General features: G+C 34.8%; 1 protein-coding gene across 1 annotated transcript; it reads left to right on the top strand.

Moving 5' to 3' along the window:
* The first annotated feature begins 1281 nt into the window (after window positions 1-1281).
* On the top strand, window positions 1282-23492 carry LOC123525324 (corepressor interacting with RBPJ 1-like). Its single transcript, XM_045304290.2, has 7 exons — window positions 1282-1345; window positions 11661-11741; window positions 14358-14486; window positions 15660-15718; window positions 17345-17401; window positions 20678-20779; window positions 22161-23492. Exons 1-7 carry the CDS (start codon window positions 1321-1323, stop codon window positions 22209-22211), a joined length of 504 nt encoding a protein of 167 aa, XP_045160225.2. The 5' UTR covers window positions 1282-1320; the 3' UTR covers window positions 22212-23492.
* Window positions 23493-23811: the final 319 nt, after the last annotated feature.

The following is a 23811-nucleotide window of genomic DNA, read 5'->3' as shown; positions in this document are numbered from 1 at the left end:
CATGTAGTCAGTGTTGAAACAGTCTCCGGATTCAAATCAGCACTGGCTACATTGATGTTTACTCCATAATTCCAGTACAAATATTTTTGCTTTTATCCTGTTTTTAACCCTACTAACTTCTTCCTTTCTGCACAACAGTTTATGTGTATAATATGTCGCAGTTAAAGGAATTAAGGTTTAAGGTGTTAGGTTATTGAACATTTTTATCACAACTGTTAGGAAGTACTAGGTGGATTAAGTAGCCCAGGAAACTTGACAGTTTTTACTCTCTAACCCCAACTCTCCCCGCGCATGGCCATAATGTATCATTATTGAACGTTTGCCATTACTATAAAAGAAGAAGAAGAAGATATCATTAATAATCTGGGAAGCCGTTGATAATATTCGTGCTTTGTCAGAAGAAATCATACCTAATATCTATGCATGAAAGAGCCCACTTAATTTACGCTAATTAGTGTTAATTGGCATTCATCGAGTTTCTGATATTATCAATACTGCCAATTTGCAGGAAGAAAAAATTTAGAAATTGTCAGACTGGATTCCCAGGCTAATCATTAAATAGAATTAAGGGTATCATCAAATAGATCGATTGCGTGATATCTCTTAATCTCTTTTATGGTATGAACCATAAATCTTAAACCATTTTAAGATGCCTCAAAATCGATTTTATGTTATCATTGTATGAATTATTGATACCCAAAAAAAGAAAGATTATTTTTGGAAATGTAAAATGTATTTTATGATATCATTAGATATTAAAGTAAAAGCCTTAAATGGTTGATATCGATAAGTCGGATTGAGATATCCTTAAATGATTTATTGATATCATTTAATATATTTTCAGATATAATCACCAATTTAGGATATCATACTATCGAACTAAGGTTATGAAAAAAAAATCAAATATTTTTATCAAATCTAGGTCATTTTAATAACTGATTTTAAATAAATTATTGGGGGATATCACAAAATACTTTGATGATATTTTGAATTGAAATAAGTGATATAGTTATTTAAAACATATTATATAAAACATATCAGAACATACATTTTATGATAATTATCATAATTAATAAATCTAAATTCACGGAAGAGCATTGTGCCATTCGGGTGCATATTAATTTCGTAAGTCGAATTTCCGAGAGAGAGAGAGAGAGAGTTAGTAAGTTAAAATTTCGAAATACACTGATAGCAAAATAGGCACTTCGCATTACTGTTCTGTCGTATCACTTAGATATCACCACGGTAGTGATTTGAATATTTTTTTTACATTAAATCGTCGCATGATACCTAATCCTTATTTCATGTCGCATTATTCTCATGAAACGCACAACAATGTCAACAGGCAAGTTTCTTCGTATAATTTTTACTGTACTAAATCGTTAAAAGTTTCATTTATTATGCTGATATAAACGTTCATGCATCAAATGTATGCCCAAATTTTCATATAAAGATACGTGTCAGCTGATATGCTTGCTGTTTAAAGGTTCTGAATATACGACTCCAGACCCGGAAGTGATCTAGTTTTTGAGCTAATTGTAGTAGTATTCGGATATATGGTGATTTCGATGTGTCACAGGTGTTAAATTTAATCAAACAAAATGTTCCAATATTGTTGTTGCTTTATAAAATCCACATGTCACAGGGTGAGAAAAATGTGCAGCCAGACCGGGACTCGAACCCGGGGCCTCAGAATACCGTTCCGATGCTCTACCGACTGAGCTGCCTGGCCGCCTATACACTTTCTCCCCATTTTAATATTCAAGTCCTATACCGTGACACACTCCCCTCTATATGAAATTCGTCCTCGAATTTCTAATGGGATAGAGAACAAGGTAAACATCAGGGCCCACGCTGTCGTTCGCCACTCGAGCCATTTGGCGAATCTGCGATAAAAGTGGCGAAGAAAAATCGCGAGTGGCGAAAATGAAAAAAATGTTCGTAATTTGGACCGCCATTTTGTTTCAGACGTTCTAAATCGTAACCTCCGAGAAATTATGTTAAAAAAACAGTTGGCTGGTTCCGATAATTTTACCTTATAAAATTAACTTATTTCGGGATAGTACTACCCAGTCTGCGTTTACTTTACACAATGTGTAATAAACATCTTGACACGCGAGAAGATGCAATTTGCAATCAATTAGCAACCGATTATCGGGTTAAAATAAACTTTTTGTTTTGTTGTCATTACGGCAATTTCCATGGATCAAATAATTAATAAATAAATCGGCAAAATAATGAATGGTTTGATGAATTTTTAGCTCATCTGATTTTTTGAAAAAAAATGATGAGTTATTGTCATCACTTGAGCGGTTGTCGGCGTCGGCGTCGGTGTCGGCGTCGGCGTCGGCGTCTGCGTCGGCGTTGCCTGGTTAAGTTTTATGTTTAGGTCAGCTTTTCTCCTAAACTATCAAAGCTATTGCTTTGAAACTTGGAATACTTGTTCACCATCATAAGCTGACCCTGTATAGCAAGAAACATAACTCCATCTTGATTTTTGCAAGATTTATGGCCCCTTTTGTACTTAGAAAATATCAGATTTCTTGGTTAAGTTTTATGTTTAGGTCAACTTTTCTCCTAAACTATCAAAGCTATTGCTTTGAAACTTGGAATACTTGTTCACCATCATAAGCAGACCCTGTACATCAAGAAACATAACTCCATCTTGCTTTTTGCAAGAATTATTGCCCCTTTTGGACTTAGAAAATCAGTTTTCTTGGTTAAGTTTTATGTTTAGGTCAGCTTTTCTCCTAAACTGTCAAAGCTATTGCTTTAAAACTTGCAACACTTGTTCACCATCATAAGTTGACCCTGTACAGCAAGAAACATGACTCCATCCTGATTTTTGCAAGATTTATGGCCCCTTTTGGACTTAGAAAATATCAGATTTCTTGGTTAAGTTTTATGTTTAGGTCAACTTTTTCTCTTAAACTATCAAAGCTATTGCTTTGAAACTTGCAACACTTGTTCACCATCATAAGCTGACCCTGTACAGCAAGCAACATAACTCCATCCTGCTTTTTGCAATAATTATTGCCCCTTTTGGACTTAGAAAATCATTTTCTTGGTTGAGTATTATGTTTAAGTCAACTTTTCCCATAAACTATCAAAGCTATTGCTTTAAAACTTGCAACAGTTTTTCACCATCATAAGTGGACACTGAACATCAAGAAACATAACTCTATCCTGCTTTTTGCAAGAATGATGGCCCTTTTTAGACTTAGAAAATCATGGGTAGGACAATATTTCTATTACACAAAAAAAAAATCAGATGAGCGTCAGCACCCGCAAGGCGGTGCTCTTGTTTAACGTTGTCACCACCGTCAGACAGTATCTTAGTCACAGGCACGGGTCCAGTGTATTTTTTTGTTAAAGATAAAAATCCTTTATTTTCACACAAATATACTTTTTATATGTTAGTCAAATGAAAAAAAAAATGATGACAAAAAATCCGGTCCCAATTTCATACACGACACTGTGACCGGATTTTTGTCATCATTTATTTTTTCATTTGACTAACATATAGAAAGCTATTTGTGTGAAAAAAATGTTGTTTTTATATTAATCAAAAAAAAAAAAAAAATACACTGGACCTGTGTCTGTGATCTTAGTAATTAGTAAAGGTGTTTGCCAAGTTTTTTGAATGTCTTTAAAAGTTAGATATGGATTTGAAATGTAATCCTGTATCAGGGTAGATTTCTCGGAAGCACAGAGCACCAGAAACACAGCCCCCGGGCCATGCATTTACATAGTAAGCCCACAACAAAAAGAAGCTGTAATGGAAAAATATTTCAGACAGGTTGCTTCAAACATCCAACAACATTTTAAAATACAAAACTTGCTTTAGAGGTATACCCACTTTCATTCAAAAGTCCCCCTATATAGCTAGAATATCACCATTTGCTTATGGGAAGTAACAAAAAATTTCAACGCGCCGCGGGAAGGGAAACCTCTCCAGCACCCTCTCTACCGTTTCCGAGAAAAAAGGTGGCTCCAACTTTTTTCAGCCCAGTGTGGGCCCTGAACATGATCTCGGAGTATATTCAGTCATGGTCCCATGTTGGGCGCCAAACACATTTGATATGTGGAACAGTTAATTTGCCTGACAATATTATCAGTGCTAAAAATGTATTACAATTCAAGACACGGTTGGATAGACATCATGGTGATAATAGATTTGATACCAGTAACATTTATTAATCAACCATCATTATGACTCTACTGTTAACAACCATTTTACACCGGAAGTGTACTAGTAATTTGGTAGAAAAACTTGAATAGATGTAGAAGACGAGTTCCAGGACTCAAGAAGATTCTACAAGACCAGTACAAGTTCCAATACAAGTTCCAATACAAATGTCACAGGGTGAGAAAAATGTGCAGCCAGACCGGGACTCGAACCCGGGGCCTCAGAATACCGTTCCGATGCTCTACCGACTGAGCTACCCGGCCACCTATACACTTTCTCCCCATTTTAATATTCAAGTCCTGTACCGTGACACACATATATACAGAAAGAAGTACTATATATAAAATATTTCCTATGATATAAATCATTTATTTAATCGCATGACGATTGTATATTTTTGTTATCCATACAACTAAACATGCATGCTGTTTATATATATACACATGTAAAATTCAGGGCTTTTCAGGGCTTTTCATCCTTATATAACAGAGGCCTATATTAGGCCACTTCCCAATCCAAAAATATACTATTTTTTCCCAACTGTGGCAGATATTTCCCAAAATGCAAGGTAAGATTTCCCAAAGGAAGTGTCTAGGGGTACGGATCCGTACCTCTAGACAAGTCTGTTAGGGGTTTTCTAGGAGTACGGACCTCCTTTTTCTAGAGATTTAGGGTTATTTATATCTTAAATTTTGTTGAAAATGAAGTAACAAATAAGACTTAACCAGTGTTCATGCACTTAAAAACTTGGATCTAAATGGTTAACAGATACCAGCGTTCACCAGAGTGTTTACCTTCTCTTTCAAAACCAAAATAACTGAGGATCTCCAAATGAATACACTGTTCCGTGTGTAAAATAAACTGTTGATAACAGATTAATGAGTGAATCTTACTCTTAAATGAATTTTATTTGAAATTCAGCAAAAAAATAAATTAATAAATAAATTAGGCATAATAATATACACCTATTTATTTTGTTATTTAGCAAACTATATTGATAATCGGCACGGAACTGATTGTTTAATAATCAATATTAAATAAAAGAAACTGTTTGTGGAAACGTCCCTTGTATCTCGTAACGGCTACCAAATGTGTGGAAAACATAAATACACTAAGAATTAATTATCACTAAAAATATTTTTCCCCAAAATATTTAACATTGTTTTGTTTTCTTAATCTTTATATCTTTTTTTCTGCCAGTTCGAATCCTCGTGATTTATTTGGTGTTCCTCGGTTATTTACGTTCCGAAAGAAAATGTAACAAATCGGATGAACTTTGTTATCTGTAAACCATTTAAAGGCAAGCTTAAGGTGAATTCTGATGAAGTCTTATTTGTTATTTCATTTTCAACAAAATTTGAACTGTAAATGACTCTTAATCTCTAGAAAAATGGAGGTCCGTACCCCTAGTAGAAAACCCCTAACAGGCTTGTCTAGAGGTACGGATCCGTACCTCTAGAATCAGATTCTAGAGGTACGGATCCATACCCCTAGACACTTCCTTTCCCAAAAGCATGCCAACAGATATATGGTTAAGATTTTGTTTACATTTTAGTATTTCCAGAGGAAGCGTTTGTCTGGTATCGATTTTTTGTTACACTATAGCCTAACAGCGCACAGAACCACATGTGACACATTACCAGTCTAATCTGTTACGTTCAATGGGCTTGAATTTTAGTCTGTATTTCAGGGGAGATAAATTTATTTCGTCTTTCGGTGTTTACTTCTGGTTGACTATTTTTCCCAAAATGGACAATTATCGTGCATAAATTTCCCAATTTGAAAGGCCAAGGCCTCTTCCCAATTTCCTGATGAAAAGCCCTGAATTTAGTTAAAAGATTTTCTGAAGATTTTCCCTGCTTATCAGATCCTCATAGTACTGATTACTTAACAAGTTCTAGTAAGTTGTAAGTTAACAACCTGTAACAAGATGCAAATATGATGCCAGTAATTACCATGTAGAATAACTTAAATGCAATCAATTGCATTAAAAACATTTATATAAAGAGTAAGAAGCAGAACAATAAGGTATACGGTAATGATGAAGTAATTAAGGTATGCAGATATTAGTTTTCTGTGCATTCTTTTGATTAATTGAGCACCCCCCCCCCCCCCCCCCCCCCCCCCCCCCCCCCCATGGGTGGTGGGGGCATATAGATTTGGTCTTGTCCGTGCATCCGTCCGTCCGTCTGTCCGAAGTTCGTGACGTGCCTAGCTCGAAAAGTATTTGATATAAATTGATGAAACCTTGCATGAGTCTTTATCATGATATGCACTTGCGCACCTCCTATTTTTCGTCTGGCTCCGCTCCTATTTTCAGAGTTATAGCCCCTGAAATAGTAAAAAATGCTCATTTTTACCTTGTGACACGCCTAGCTCAAAAACTATTTGATAAAGATTCATGAAACCTTGCATGAGTCTTAATCATGATATGAACTTGCGCACCTCCTATTTTTCATCCGGCTCCGCCCCCTATTTTTTAGAGTTATGGCCCCTGAAATAGTCAAAAATGCACATTTTCACCTTGTGACATGCCTAGCTCAAAAAGTATTTGATATAGGTTCATGAAACCTTGCAACAGTCTTAATCATGATATGAATTTGCGCACCTCCTATTTTTCACCTAGCTCCGCCCCCTATTTTCAGAGTTATGGCCCCTGAAATAGTCAAAAATGCACATTTTCATCTTGTGACATGCCTAGCTCATAAAGTATTTGATATAGATTCATGAAACCTTGCATGAGTCTTAATCATGATATGAACTTGCACACCTCCTATTTTTCATTTAGGTCCACCCCCTATTTTTAGAGTTATGGCCCCTGAAATAGTCAAAAATGTACATTTTCACCTTTTGATGCACCTAGCTCAAAAAGTATTTAATATAAATGGTTGAAAACTTGCATCAGTCTTTATCATGATATAAACTTGCACACCTCTAATTTTTTGGCTGGCTCCACCCCCTATTTTTAAAGTTATGGGCCTGAAATAGTAAATAAATGCACTTTTTCACCTAATTATGTGCCTAGCTCAAAAAGTATTAGATGTAAATTCAGGAAACCTTGCTGGAGTCCTTAACGTGATGTGACCTTGCACACTTGGCATTCTTCTTGAGAATCTTAGCTCTTATTACAGAGTTATGGCCCTTGAAATAGCCAAAATAGTGTATTTTTTGTTTGTGATGCTCATAGCTCAAAAAGTATAGGGCCTAGAATAATGAATCCTTTTCATAAAATGTTTGTTGAGGCTATACTCCATTAAGACTGCAAACATTTGAATTATTGCCCCTTATTTGTGACAAATGTACCAGTGGGGGGCACACCCTGTGTCCTACAGACACATTCTAGTTTGTTCTGTAACTGATAAATCAATCGATTAATTAATAAATAATGAATGAATGAATGAATGAATGATTGAATAATTTAATTAATTAGATTCTAATTAATTAATCAATTGACTTAACTGCTAAATACGGTATGTAATATTATCATTTGTTTCAATGTTGTTTTAATATCTAATTAATGTATATTCATTTTATTAGCTCACCTGTCACATAGTGACAAGGTGAGCTTTTGTGATCACCCTTCGTCCGTCATCAGTGCGTCCGTGCGTCCGTCCGTGCGTCAACAATTTCTTGTCTGCACGATAGTGGTTTCATTTATGATTTTATTTTAACCATCTTGCACACAACTTGTATCACCATAAGATCTCGGTTCCTTTCTTGAACTGGCCAGATCCCATTATGGGTTTCAGAGTTATGGCCCCTGAAAGGGCCAAAATTAGCTATTTTGACCTTGTCTGCACAATAGCAGCTTTATTTATGACTTGATTTTTACCAAACTGGCACGCAACTTGTATCACCATAAGATCTTGGTTCCTTTCTTGAACTGGCCAGATTCCATTATGGGTTCCAGAGTTATGGCCCCTGAAAGGGCCAGAATTAGCTATTTTGACCTTGTCTGCACAATAGCAGCTTCATTTATGGTTTTATTTTAACCAAACTTGCACACAGCTAGTATCACCATAAGATCTTGGTTCCTTTCTTGAACTGGCGAGATTCCTATATGGGTTCTAGAGTTATGGCCCCTGAAAGGGCCAAAATTAGCTATTTTGACCTTGTCTGCACAATAGCAGCTTCATTTATGATTTGAATTTAATCAAACTTGCACAAAACTTGTGTCACCATTAAATCTCAGTTCCTTTCTTGAACCGGCTAGATCCCATAATGGGTTCCAGAGTTATGGCCCCTGAAAGGGCCAAAATTAGCTATTTTGACATTGTCTGCACAATAGCAGCTTCATTTATGATTTGATTTTAACCAGACTTGCACACAACTTGTATCACCACAAGATCTTGGTTCCTTTCTTGAACTGGCCAAATTCCATCATGGGTTCCAGAGTTATGGCCCCTTAAAGGTCCAAAATTGGTTATTTTGGCTTTTGCAGCCATATAGAGACTTCATTTATGGTTTTATTTGATACAAACTTCCAAAATATCTTCAACAACAATAAATCTTGGATTCCATGACAAATCAGATCCAATCGTAGGTTCCAGAGTTATTTTATATCTGATTACCTCCCCTGATTGTAATCAAAATGGATTTATATCAGTAAGTACTTATAGGACTTATTTGAAATTTCATAATTGTCATTAGTTGGACTGAGACAAACTATGGACTGATTTTATGTCAAATTGCCTCCCTTTATTTCAAATTAAAATGGGTATATCTCCATAACTAATGAAGATACTGATCTGAAATTTCATTTATGTCAACAGATTTATTTGGCAGAGCCTTCTTTTGTTTTTTGTTTTAATTACTTCCCTTTTACGTTACTATAAATAGCTTATTTTTAGGAACTTTTTTATTATTGGCCGTATGGAAAAACCGAGACCACTTTTCTGTGGTACAACATGGATGGTACCTCCAATTTTTAGGTGCATTTTGACATGTCTGTACCTTGTAAGAATTGTTTTTTCTTTTTGGTTAAATTTCTTCCCATTGTTGTTCCTGTCCTTTGGACTTAAATATTTTTACTGAGGACCTTCTTGTCCTCAAGTGCAATGATAACAGGTGAGCGATATAGGGCCATCATGGCCCTCTTGTATTAAAAACAATGAACATGAAGCTAACAGTCTTTTAACTACTATATACCTACGCCAAAAATAGAAACGCTGCTGAAACACCCATCATGAACATAAGCTAGGACACCAGCCGGCACGATTTCATGTGGTCAGTAGATGGCTCCAGTTTCTTGGGGGTTCAGTAGGTCAATGGTCAAGGTCACAGTGACCTCCAGACTGAAAATAGTTTCTACTTAATAATCATATTTTGGCTTTCAGTCTTCTGAGTATTGTTACCTGTAGTTATTAGATGACCACAGTGATATTTATGAGGTCATTTCATTAAAGGTTGATATCACAGCATCTGAATTACATACCCATATGCCATGGGGCATTATGTGTTTTACAAACAGCTGTTGTTTTATATCTCACTTTACTTAAGACAATACCATATTTGCAAATAAACTTTTAAGTCATTTTCATCAAATCTCAAATATCAGGGACTGTTTTGTTTTGTTGTTGTAATTGGCACTTTAACTGCATCTAATATACACTCAGTCTCAGCCAGTAACTTGAACACACATGCACACATTACCACACTATCAGCATATTGACTTTGTCACCTGTATATTGAATTATACAAAGATGAACAGTCATGGTCCCCATTGCATTTTGTCTTGCAGTCAAAAGTAGTCAAACACATAGGCTATCATTAAAAAAATTTGTTTGTGGAAACATGACCTACCCGTGAAAATTGCTGTGACCCAACTGTTTTTTTCTGGCCAGACAGATGAAAAAAAAATTTCCCTATACAATTATATGCAAAAAAAGCCCTACCTACCTACACACACAAAAAACTTTGGGTAGCGTTGCGTTAAACAAAAGTTTTAGCTAACCTGTCACAAAGTGATCGTGCGTCGTCCGTGCGTAAACCTTTTGCTTGTGACCACTCTAGAGGTCACATTTTTCATGGGATCTTTTTGAAAGTTGGTCAGAATGTTCATCTTGATGATATCTAGGTCAAGTTCGAAACTGGGTCATGTGCAGTCCAAAACTAGGTCAGTAGGTCTAAAAATAGAAAATCCTTGTGACCTCCCTAGAGGCCATATTTTTTAATGGATCTTTATGAAAATTAGAATGTTCACCTTGATGATATCTAGGTCAGTTTCGAAACTGGGTCAACTGCGGTCAAAAACTAGGTTAGTAGGTCTAAAAATAGAAAAACCTTGTGACCTCCCTAGAGGCCATATTTTTCAATGGATCTTCATTAAAATTGGTCATAATGTTCATCTTGATGATATCTAGGTCAGATTCGAAACTGGGTCACGTGTTTCAAAACTAGGTCAGTAGGTCTAAAAATAGAAAAACCTTTTGACCTCTCTAGAGTCCACACTTTTCAATGGATCTTCATGAAAATTGGTCAGAATGTTAACTTTGATGATATCTAGTTCAAGTTCGAAACTGGGTCACGTGCCATCAAAAACTAGGTCAGTAGGTCAAATAATAGGAAAACCTTGTGACCTCTCTAGAGGCGAAATTTTTCATGGGATCTGTATGAAAGTTGGTCTTAATATTCATCTTGATGATATCTAGGTCAAGTTCGAAACTGGGTCAACTGCGGTCAAAAACTAGGTCAGTAGGGCTACGTCGTCCGTGTGTCCTGCGTAAACTTTTGCTTGTGACCACTCTAGAGGTCACATTTTTCATGGGATCTTTATGAAAGTTGGTCAGAATGTTCATCTTGATGATATCTAGGTCAGGTTCGAAACTGGGTCATGTGCGGTCCAAAACTAGGTCAGTAGGTCTAAAAATAGAACTTTTGCTTGTGATCACTCTAGAGGTCACATTTTTCATGGGATCTTTATGAAAGTTAGTCAGAATGTTCATCTTGATGATATCTAGGTCAAGTTCGAAACTGGGTCATGTGCGATGCAAAACTAGGTCAGAAGGTGTAAAAATAGAAAATCCTTGTGACCTCCCTAGAGGCCATATTTTTCAATGGATCTTCATGAAAATTGGTCAGAATGTTCACCTTGATGATATCTAGGTCAAGTTTTGAAACTGGGTCACGTGCGATCGAAAACTAGGTCAGTAGGTCTAAAAGTAGTGAAACTACTTGGTGGTTTTCAATGAAACTTAGCCACAATGAACTGGGTTGCGTGTGGACAGGTGAGCGATTCAGGACCAGCATGGTCCTCTTGTTTAAATAAGGAAGTGTTGTGGCACTTTAAATCTAATGCTATCACATGTAATTTTATTTAAATGCAATGAATTATTTCTGTTGAATCTGATGATATTTAATTATTATTAAGTCAACCAAAAATTTAAATGTATTTAGTTACATCTCTGGTCTGAAGTCAGGTTGTAAAATAATGAATATTCTTAATCATGTTAATGATATAATGTTTTCACAGGAAAGAAGAGTAAAAAAAGGAAGCTCAGTGAACATGAAGAGAACAAAAGATATTCTGTGATAGATAACGAAGAGGATGAAGGTACCTGCTTGCTGTGTTTTAAACATCTGTCATTTTAACTCAACTGTACTGTTTGCAAAGTACAGACCTGCAAGGAGCCATTTTTCCATTGACTTTTATTTCTCATCTTTGACCTCACCTTTGAACATGCCTTTTTTTAGCTCACCTGAACCACAGGTTCAGGGTGAGCTATTAGTATAGGGTGGATGGTCTGTCATGCGTCGTCCATCGTCCACATTTTTACTTAAACATCTTCTTAGAATAACACCAAAGTTGGTCTATAGCATCCATGTGAGGTTCTCTATCAAGTTTGTTCAAATGGGACCAAATGGCCCCTTTTAGAGGCCGCTAGAGATAAAAATAGAAAAACCTTTAAATGACTTCTTCTCATGAACCGCCTGATGGATCTTCATCAAACTTGGTCTGTAGCATCATTATAAGGTCCTCTTTCAATTTTGTTCAAATGGGGGCATTTGGCCCCATTTAGGGGCCTCTAGAGCTAAAAATAGAAAAACTTTTAAATGACTTCTTCTAATGAACCACTTGATGGATCTTCGTCAAACACTTGGTGAAGTTGGTCTGTAGCATCATTATAAGGTCCTCTTTCAATTTTGTTCAAATGGGAGCACTTGGCCCCATTTAGGGGCCTCTAGAGCTAAAAATAGAAATACATTTAAACGACTTCTTAACATGAACCACTGGATTGATCTTCATAAAACTTAGTCTTTAGCATCATTATATGGTCCTCTATCAAGTTTGTTCAAATGGGGGCACTTGGCCCCTTTTAGGGGCCGCTAGAGCTAAAAATAGAATTACCTTTAAACAACTTCTTCTCATGAACCGCTTGATTGATGGATCTTCATCAAACTTGGTCTGTAGCATTGTTGTATGGTCCTCTCCCAAGTTTGTTCAAATGGGGGCACTTGGCCCTTTTAGGGGCCGCTAGAGCTAAAAATATAAAAACTTTTAAACGACTTCTTCTCATGAACCAATTAATGGATCTTATCAAACTTGGTCTGTAGCATCAATATAAGGTCCTCTCAAAAATTTGTTGGGGGCACTTGGCCCCTTTTAGGGGCCGCTAGAGCTAAAAATAGAAATACCTTGAAACAACTTCTTCTCATGAACCATTTGATGGATTTTCATCAAACTTGGTCTGTAGCATCAATATAAGGTCCTTTCTCAAATTTGTTCAAATGGGGGCACTTGGCCCCTTTTAGGGGCTGTTAGGGCTAAAAATAGAAATAATGATACATCCCAGTGTTTTGTTTATGTATTCTATTTTTAGCACAGTGTCAGTACCATTTTACTAAGATTTCTGCCAATACTATTGATGTAATCAATTATTTATTAGGCAAATCATTTCTTTACTTACTATAGCATCATTTTAAAGTTAGACAGTCATATTTGTTGTATTTTGTAAGTTATTGCATTTTAAATTGATTACAGTACGTATTGAATCTTAAAATTATTAATTTACTGTTAAAAGTTACTTACTTAAGCCAATATAATCAAGTCTTAAAATTTTTTAAGTCAAAAATATCGATAATGAGGTTTATTGGCAGACATCTGTTCCATTTAAAGATTCTAGATATTTAATATTGTTTGTTGTTAACTAAGTTGTTTTGCTGATACGTTATTAGTATTTATTTAGAAACAGTATTTTATATGCATTGTCTTAATTTTTGTTAGAGATCGACCAACTAAACAGAATTGAATTTGAGCCCAATCTGTTCTTAACCACAAGACTGGAAGTCGCAAGCCTGATTATTCAGTTTAACATAACCACATAGCCAGGGTTCGAGATCCCAGCCCAGTAAAAGTCTTTTTTAATTTAAAATTTTTAAAACAAAATTTTAATTCTTTTTTAAAGTTAGTACTTTGTCACAAGCAAGATCTAATTAGGTCAAAGTCGGCCTTAGGTGAGCGACTTAGGCCAACTTGGGCCTCTTGTCTTAAGTAAGGAAGGCTGGCTCTTTCTGCTAATATACATGTATGTATAGAATCTTTTTCATTTTAAACAAAATGAGGTACTCTCGCAGAGCAATTACTTAGGACTAGCACACTGTAGTTTAATCAACATATGTTTTACACTAAAAAGCAATTGAGATGTGGAACTAACAATTTCTTTAATAAAGATGGGTGAGACAAACTAAAGGCTTTTAAAAAGAAATATTTGGGGAACATACAACTATAATTTGACAGATATACATATTTTCCAGGCTTGACGATGGTATATAAAAATTTGTATTTTAAAGTATTTTGTACCTGAAGAGTTCTCTTTTAGTCAATGACTATTTTCTGTCAGAAAAAGTATCGTTAAAAATCTCAAAAATATACTTTTAAGATAGTTTCTTTTAGATTTGAGGGAAGTGAAAATGATATAAAGTACTATTTTCCAAACTATTACAAAAGTTTTGTGTAGATTCGTTAATTATAAAATCTTGATTTAATCATAATATGTCAAATTTATAACTGGGAAAGCTTGATTAATATTCTTTTGTGAAATCTGTAACTGGGAAAACAGAAAAAAGCACTGCCTCATTTGAAGAGCAGTGGTATTTTGAGAAAAGCAGTAATTACAGAAGTAGTAAAAGAGTAATGTATATATTTATTATCAATGCTTATATTTTGTAGTAATAAAGAAGAAAAGAAAACACAACCACAAACATAGGGACCAATCCTCATCCAGTTCTTCCTCCTCTGATAGCTCATCGTCATCATCATCGTCATCATCATCATCCAGTGATTCAGATTCTTCTTCAGGTATTTGTTAATGTGTCACAGTTTTTTGGATGATACAGTTTTTGTTGGTTTCACATTGGAAAGTGGGTATAAAAAGCAAACTAAGAGTCTGTGTAATTTTGCTTGCATATGCTAGCTTACTACTTTACAGTGAAATAACTACTTATACAGACTTGAGAAACTTTGAGCTAGTAATACTGATCAATGAATCAGTCATTTATATATAGGTGTTCTACCAGTGTTCATTTTTATGTTGTTTAAGTGGAAGAAAATTCTTTTGCACTAGCTTATAGGTAGTACTTGAGTTTTAGACTGAACAAAATTTGTAAAACTTAATGTAGTTGTGCAGATTTGATAGTTAGGAAGTAATGGTGAAACGTCCCTTATCCAGATAAAGTAGAATAAAACCAGGACTTTGTATATGGAAACGAAGATCATTTTATGATAAATAGCAACCTGTGAATAATGAAAGGTTACTATCTTTCTAAAGATAAGATACGATATTACAACGTTTCATACATCATTGAAATCTTAAAATTTGTTTTTAATGTGTGAATCTCTTTTATCGTGGGCAAATATCACAGAACACAGATTCAGATACATATATTTTATTTCACAATATTATAGACCAGATGTTTTTTTACTTCTGTGAGAAGTTTCTTTAAAATCTACTTTCTAGAAAAAATTCTATTGCAAAAATGTTACCAAAATTATGATTTTCCCATAGACACCCTCTATGGAAACTTGTGTGGGGTACTGATTTTTCAAATCAGTCCAGCAAAAGATCATAGAAGTATAGATACATTTACCCGGTATTTTTATAGCTCTTTGAAAAGATCCAAGTACACAGCCCTACATTTTTTATTTGCCAAATTATATAAGTGTATTCTGAGGTTTTGAAAATTCCAGCTTAAATCAAATTCCACATTGTAGAAAAAAGATTGACCCGAACATACAGAACTACCTTTATCTTTTTACTGGGAAATTTCAAAGCTTACCAAAAATATTTGTGTTTGTAAAACTTTATAAACTGATGTCTATCTGAGTCTGATACCTTGCTTACATCCATACATTCAAGTTTAAATTCTACAGTTCTGTGCAAGGTATGATTTACTTCCCTTTACATCAAAAGGGATTTTGGCAGTTAATATGTTGTGTTTTTGGAGTTCAGGAAATCTTCTCTTTTGTCTTTAGATGATGACTACAAGAAAAGACACAAACGCAAGCATAAGCATGAAGACAATTATAAAAAGGTATTTACTAATGAACATTATGACATACTGGGTCTAAAGGTTAAAGGTCAGTAATTCAAATCCTTCTTTGTTTCATATAAAACACGACAACTTCATATCGTCTTTACGTATCTTTAGAGAACATCACTTTTTCCTACACCTATTTTTCATGAAAGTTCTATCACAAATTAACGAAAAAATGAAAAGAAAATAGGGGGTTATGTAGTTCCTAGTGAAATGACAGTCAGTTGTGGTCTGCTACCCTAAAAATGGCACATACTTACTCTCGTCCGTGCAATAAACACCTACTTCCGGTTTCAATCTGCAAAACTTGCCATGTGGGGTGTATGAACATGAAAACCGTCTCATTTCATGCAGAATGTCTTCTAGTAGTGAGAAACGGTGATTAAAGCACTCGTTCTACACGAATTTGCGCAAAAAATGGGAAAATTAGGATCTATTTATTATGGACTTCTTTCAACTACACCACGGAAGCACATTTTCGACCGAATTACTGACCTTATTCCTAAAGGTATTTAAACCCAGCACATAGCTGTTTAATATTATTATACCTCACATCAATGTCCAATGCAAATTTCCCATTAGTTTAACTTGAATAATAATATTCCCCAGTGATTTTATATCACATGCGCAAAATCGTTATTTTCAATTTCTGCGCAGGTGATATGGTCCATAATTTCATATCACATGCGCAACAGCATGCAAAATATTTCGAAAACAATTTTTCATCAAATATTGAATCGAAACTACCACAATATGTTTGGAAATGATCTAACTAAGAAAATGAGTGCTCACACTTATATCAAGTTATCGCCGTTTTTCGAATGCTACTGATTGACGCAGTGTTTGAAATATTAGAATAAATTTAGGGGTCAGCAATATGTAAACGTCTCGACTAAATCTATCAAAAAAGTCTTATTACACAGCAAAGTTGCCACAAATTATGAGTGCTCACAAGTAAAGACTCTTTAATTCTGTCTTCATTATTTGGTTAGTAATTACTTTTTAATGTTAAATATATTATTAATATGTTGATTTTCCAGTAAATGCTTTGACCCTTATACGTTTTCGGTATAATAAAACAAATATTGCATTCCTGAGAGGGTGATATGAAAAATGTTCGCCCCTCGAAATATGAATATAGACCTCGGCTGGCGCCTCGGTCAATATTCATCTCACAGTGAACATTTTTCATATCACCCTCTCAGGAATGCAATATTTATATAATATTCTTAATTTTCTAGCAATAGTTACAGTATATAGTTGAATCTTGGTATCTAGAAATTGAATTCCAAAGGAAATGTCTTCGAGAAAGCCATAATTTTGAGATAAGTGAGTTTGAGATATATATATGTAGCGAAAGATTATTAGTTTCCAAGATCAGTGTATCATGATACTATTAGTCCATTACAAGTATTGTATATAGTATGTTTCTAAGAAATATTACTCTTTTAGTAGAATATAAGTATAAGTATGCATTTTACTTATTGCCTGTTCTTCCATTTTGTGGATTTCAACCCCTGGTTGTTATGATACGCTTCCACTTTCACCTTTAAAATGGATGTCACCACCGTTTGCACATGAAACACTGTCATGCATGTGAACTTTGCTTGTTGACGTGTGTAGAAGAAAGCAAAAAGGAGGAAAAGTAAAGATGACAAAGGTCCAGTTCAGCTTTCACAGGTGAGAAAGATTTCCTCTGCAAATTGAGCCTCTGTAATATGCCTGAGCTGCAAGGCTGATCAGCCAGAAGTTTATAAAATACACTGAAATGTTAAAAAATAGCGAGTAAATACTCTTAATTAAACTGAGTTGATCTTTTACACCAAAGGTAAAATAAATGACTATTCAGCCAGTGGTCTCTTGTTTATTTTGTTCGTTTTGGGTTTAACACGGTTTTTCAACAGTATTTCAGTTATGTAACGGCAGGCAGTTAACCTAACCAGTGTTCCTGGATTCTGTACCAGTACAAACCTGTTCTCTGCAAGTAACTGCCAACTTCCCCACATGAATCAGAGGTGGGGGACGAATGGTTTCAGACACAGTGTCTTTCATCAAATCGTCACGGACATCATACGACCTGCCCGGGAATCAAACTCGCGACCCTGCGATCCATAGACCAACGCTCTCCCTATTGAGCTAAGTGGGCGAGCTTGTTCTCTTGTTTAATCCCATATTCCAAAATTCTGCTGAGTTTTTCAACAGTTTTTCAGTTATGTATGTGATGGTGGTTAGTTAATAAAATATGTTTTCTTGGATTCTGCACAAGTTCTATTTTTCCACAAGGTACTTATAGGTTAAAGATCTCTAATTAAAATTCTTCTTTGTTTCTTATAAAAAATGACAAATTCAGATCTGATTGACATGCCTTCAAAAACATCATTTTTTCATGCACCTACAGTACTTTCCAGGAAAGTTCTTTCATAAATTGACAAGAAAAATAGAAAGAAAATATTGGGTTGAATAGCTTCTAGTGATTCATACCAGTCAATACACTACTCTGCGGTAATCTGCTGTCCTAGAAAAGAATATTTGCTCTTATCCACGCAATAGACCCCTACTGTTAGAGTATGAACATGAAAACTGTCATCAGACTGTGTTTTTGTGGTGAAAAAGTGTGATTAAAGTACCCCCATTTTACATTAAGATGTGCTAAAAATAAAAAAACTGGATGGACATCTTTCAGCTACACAATAGAAGTACATTTTTTTGGACAAAGTTTTTACCTTATTCCTCTAGAAATAACAAAATGTATTTCTTATCAATACAAAACTTAGTACCAAGTTTCATCAAGAAATTTCGAGTTTTGAGAAAGATCCAGACATCTAATTAAAATTATTCCGAACCTGTTTTCAGGACTAAACTTAGAATGCATTCTAGCAGTGAAAAGTTTATTCACAGTCTACACAAAATGCCTAAAAAATGGAAAAATAGGCCTTTTTTCCAAGGATTTTTTTCACTACACAACAGAAGTACATTTTTTGAACTGACCTTATTCCAGCAAACTTCTCCACAAGAAAAAAAGAGAATGAGTAATGACCTTCAAACACACTACTTTTTGGTTAAGTGGCTTTTGCTCTCCTGAGTCGGCCAAACAAACTCGAAGTTTGACAGATTTATTTGTTATTTTAAAGAAAACAGCAAGATTGTCTGTATGTTATAATTTCTGCATTTCTACTGTTTGGTCCAGTTTTTCTGATAATGGGTTTCCCATGATCTTTTGATATAGTATTTTCAAATTTTTGAGTATTTAGTCATTTTTGACCAAAAAAAACTTGTAAAATTTCAATTTTGGCTTTCTTTGTTGGATTGTTATATAATTTCTGGACATCTTGGTAAAAACAACATTTCATGAACCAGAATTTTACACACAAAGAAATGTCTTTTTGGCTATAAAATTGACATGATTAAAGATGTCTTAAAAATTTCAAAACTTTCTCAGCCTTGGAGATCCTTAGAATATATGGATCTTGCAAGTATAACCAAAATTAAAAACAACCCTTGCTATGGATTTGATGGATCAGACATTAAAAATCTGAAATTTCTGTATACTTGTATATTTTGTAGACTTATTGCTCACTTACTAAATGTATCCTTGAATGATATGGATTGAAACTATTTTTCAACTTGATCGGTATAGGCTAATAGCATTTTTCAACATGATCAAGATGGGCTTATGCCATTTTTAGCTCATCTGATTTTTTGAAAAAAAATGATGAGTTATTGTCATCACTTGAGCGGTTGTCGGCGTCGGCGTCTGCGTCGGCGTTGCCTGGTTAAGTTTTATGTTTAGGTCAGCTTTTCTCCTAAACTATCAAAGCTATTGCTTTGAAACTTGGAAGACTTGTTCACCATCATAAGCTGACCCTGTATAGCAAGAAACATAACTCCATCTTGCTTTTTGCAAGATTTATGGCCCCTTTTGTACTTAGAAAATATCAGATTTCTTGGTTAAGTTTTATGTTTAGGTCAACTTTTCTCCTAAACTATCAAAGCTATTGCTTTGAAACTTGGAATACTTGTTCACCATCATAAGCAGACCCTGTACATCAAGAAACATAACTCCATCTTGCTTTTTGCAAGAATTATTACCCCTTTTGGACTTAGAAAATCAGTTTTCTTGGTTAAGTTTTATGTTTAGGTCAGCTTTTATCCTAAACTATCAAAGCTATTGCTTTAAAACTTGCAACACTTGTTCACCATCATAAGCTGACCCTGTACAGCAAGAAACATAACTCCATCCTGCTTTTTGCAAGATTTATGGCCCCTTTTGGACTTAGAAAATATCAGATTTCTTGGTTAAGTTTTATGTTTAGGTCAACTTTTTCTCTTAAACTATCAAAGCTATTGCTTTGAAACTTGCAACACTTGTTCACCATCATAAGCTGACCCTGTACAGCAAGCAACATAACTCCATCCTGCTTTTTGCAATAATTATTGCCCCTTTTGGACTTAGAAAATCATTTTCTTGGTTGAGTATTATGTTTAAGGCAACTTTTCTCATAAACTATCAAAGCTATTGCTTTAAAACTTGCAACAGTTTTTCACAATCATAAATGGACACTGTACATCAAGAAACATAACTCTATCCTGCTTTTTGCAAGAATGATGGCCCTTTTTAGACTTAGAAAATCATGGGTAGGACAATATTTCTATTATACAAAAAAAATCAGATGAGCGTCAGCATCCGCAAGGCGGTGCTCTTGTTCAATAAAATATCAGTATGGGCTTATGCCATTTTTCAACATAATCGATATTGGCTTATACCATTTTCCAACATGATCAGTATGGGCAAATACTATTTTTCAACACCATTTTGGTCATATCACAGACCAGGATTAACATTTTCTCTGCAAGTAAGTGGCACCTTCCCCACATGAATAAGAGAGTTGGAAGAACGACTTCAGTTGTATTTTCTTCCATAAAATTGTATTGGGGAGCATTATTATTTTTCTTCAGTTTATGAAGGACAGGCACAAGAGAGGTAGTCATGAGGAGAGGAGTGCTGTGTCAGGGCAGAAAATAAAGAGAAAATTGAAGAAATCAAAGATAGACAAAATGGTATGCCTTATATAAACAACTGAAGATATGTCAGAAGCCATATTTTTACAGAAACATTTGAAGGCACTGTCCTCCAGATTTTGGATAAAAAATGATCTTTCTTTCAAATTGAAGCTTGGTCATATTATGAACAATAGAATTAAGAAATAATTTATGGCAAAAGAGTGCTTTAACACTATTTATGCACGATGGGTGGTTATACGTCGGGCGTAATAATTTCATGAGGGCACAGCCCTCGTGAAATTATTTGAACGACGTATCACCACCCAAGTGTATAATTAATGTTAAACCACTCTTGCGCTTTAAATTATTTCGATTCTAATGTGCCCTTAATCTAAAACAGTAGATAAAGTCTAAGCGCTCTTTCTTGGTCGCAACAAAAACTTTGACGTCACCGCACGTTAATGTGACGTCATTCTAGCGTAAGAGTGTTTTAACAGAGGCAAGCATATTAGAATATGAGTTTTTGTTTCTAAACTATTTTTAAAATGCCAAATCAAGAAAAAAAAGATGAATGTGTCAGGAATCGACCACGGACCTCTGAGGCAATAAAGAAGTTTTCCGCAATAACGCAATGGAGAATTTAGTGTTCAGTTAAGAAATAATTTATAGCAAAAGAGTGCTTTAACACTATTTATGCACGATGGGCAGTTATACGTCGGGCGTAATAATTTCACGAGGGCGCAGCCCGAGTGAAATTATTTGTACAACGTATTACCACCCGAGCGTATAAATAGTGTTAAAACACAGTTTTGTAATAAATTATTTCAATCCTAATATGCCTTTAATCTAAAACAGCAGATGAAATATAGTAGCGCTCTTTCTTGGTCGCAACAAAAACTTTGACGTCACCGCACATTAACGTGACGTCATTCTAGCGTAAGCATGTTTTAACAGAGACAAGCATATTAGAATTCATATTCAGTATAGATATTTATAATCGAGGCAGTTTACCTCGAGTAAAGCATTACAAACGCTTTTCAATTTTCATGGTAAAAAGTAGTAAAAACAACTACTTCTCATGTGGTTCTGTAAGATATAGTCGTTTCAAAGCATTCTTGAAAAATATCGCATTAATTTCCGAATATCTAAAACAAAATATTTTTTGTTGTCGAACGATCTGGAGGCTAGTGCCTTTAAGAAATGATTATTTCTAAATTTTATGCAGCAGATAATGAAAACCTTATATGATTTCAAAGCAAAGATATTTTATACTTCCTTGTAAGCTGTAGATGTATTCTTTTAAATAGAGGAAACAATTATTGTTTATGTTTACATATTAAAAAAGAATAAAAAAGTTCAGAATAAGCTTAAAGGTGTCATTAATTTAACCTGCCTTTTTCATTTTAAAATGATGAAATAATTTTGACTTGTTTTTCAGCGAGACAAGAGCCGAGAGGAACGGCTTAATTTTCTGAATGCCACAATGTGAAGCTGCCTATACTAGGTGAAGGGAGGCTACTCTTTCAGACAATACAATATTTGTGATGCAGTTATTTTCCTTTTACTGGTTTGTGGGGTATAAAGGGATAAACACTGTTTTAGTATTTATATGCTTGTATGTACATTTTTGAATTGTAAGAAATCTAGCAATTGAATATCTTCATTCAACTCACTTTGCTACCTTGAAAAGAATGTTTTATTTACATATTTGATTTATTGCACTCTACATTGTTGAAGAATTGTTGGGTTTTGTGGCTCTTCAAGTGCTCTTACTTGCATGTACATGAGGGTGTTCGTGAGTTCTTATTGGTATTTATTGGTTTTTAACTCCCTTTTCATTAAAATACTGTCTAATTTTCATCTGCTTTGAGAACTGCTTATTAGTAACCTACTGATGTGCCAACTAGGGAGGCTTACAGTTTGTCCCCATCCATCTTTCAGCTTCTCGGTCACAAAAAGTGGATCCTGCTTCAGGATGTTTTTTTCATGAAACTTGGTTCATGGATAAGCAAAGAATATAACTGCAATGCTGTTGAAAAATGGCGCTAAGTCCCAAACAAACAAACAAACACTGTTCCTCCAACTATGATTAAAGTTGAGAAGTTGGCAATGTCTTGCAAAGAACAGGTTATTACATGTACAAAAACAAGGAACATTGGTTAGGTTAATTACCTGCCATTGCAGAGCTGAAACACTGTTGAAAAATAGCCTTTAACCCAAAACCAATGATGAAAACTGCAAGTTTTTCACGAAACCTTGTTTACAAAATGATGACAATATACAGATAATTTTTTGTTTAAATATATATACTAATTTATTTTAGCTTGTTTTTAGAATCAAGCCTATTTGAACCACTTGTGAGTCTGTTTCCTGGAGAAAAAGACAGAGCTGGTGTCATAAGAGAAGGCTTTGTTGTGACCCCAGTGTTTTTTTGTTGCAATGCAATGACAAAAATGGATCCTACTTTTACTTTGAAAGAGTTTTCATTAAGCCGGATAGATGGATAGAGGGCAATATGGAGAATGTGCAGGTCATTTTATGGTTTTTGTCATCTGTATTAAATATTATATATTATATATATATATATTATACTTCTGCTATTTAAGCATATGCCTCCTCCCTTGTTGGGGACTTTGTTGTGAGGAAATGTCTTGTTAGATATGTTGTTTGATTATACTTATGATAATACCTGTAATTGTTTAATATATAAAACTGATGTTCTGAGACGAAGTAATTAGAAATAAATAGATAAATAAAAAATAGAGTAGTACCCAGTATTTGTTATGCCTATTCAACAGTTGATGTGTTTAATTAAAATAAGGTTCAAAAGATGAACTGTCAGTATCATACCCTGTTTGATCTTTTTATGCCCCTCTTCGAAGAAGGAGGGGTATATTGTTTTGCAGATGTCGGTCGGTCTGTCGGTCGGTCGGAATGTAGACCAATCCGTTTCCGGATGATAACTCAAGAACACTTGGGCCTAGGATCATGAAAGTTGATAGGGAGGTTGGTCATCACCAGCAGATGACCCCTATTGATTTTGAGGTCTGTATGTCAAAGGTCAAGGTCACAGTGACCCTGAATAGTAA

This window comes from Mercenaria mercenaria, chromosome 1 (assembly GCF_021730395.1).
Source record: "Mercenaria mercenaria strain notata chromosome 1, MADL_Memer_1, whole genome shotgun sequence".
NCBI classification, from domain to species: domain Eukaryota; kingdom Metazoa; phylum Mollusca; class Bivalvia; order Venerida; family Veneridae; genus Mercenaria; species Mercenaria mercenaria.
This window is presented reverse-complemented; position numbering and strand designations above follow the sequence as displayed.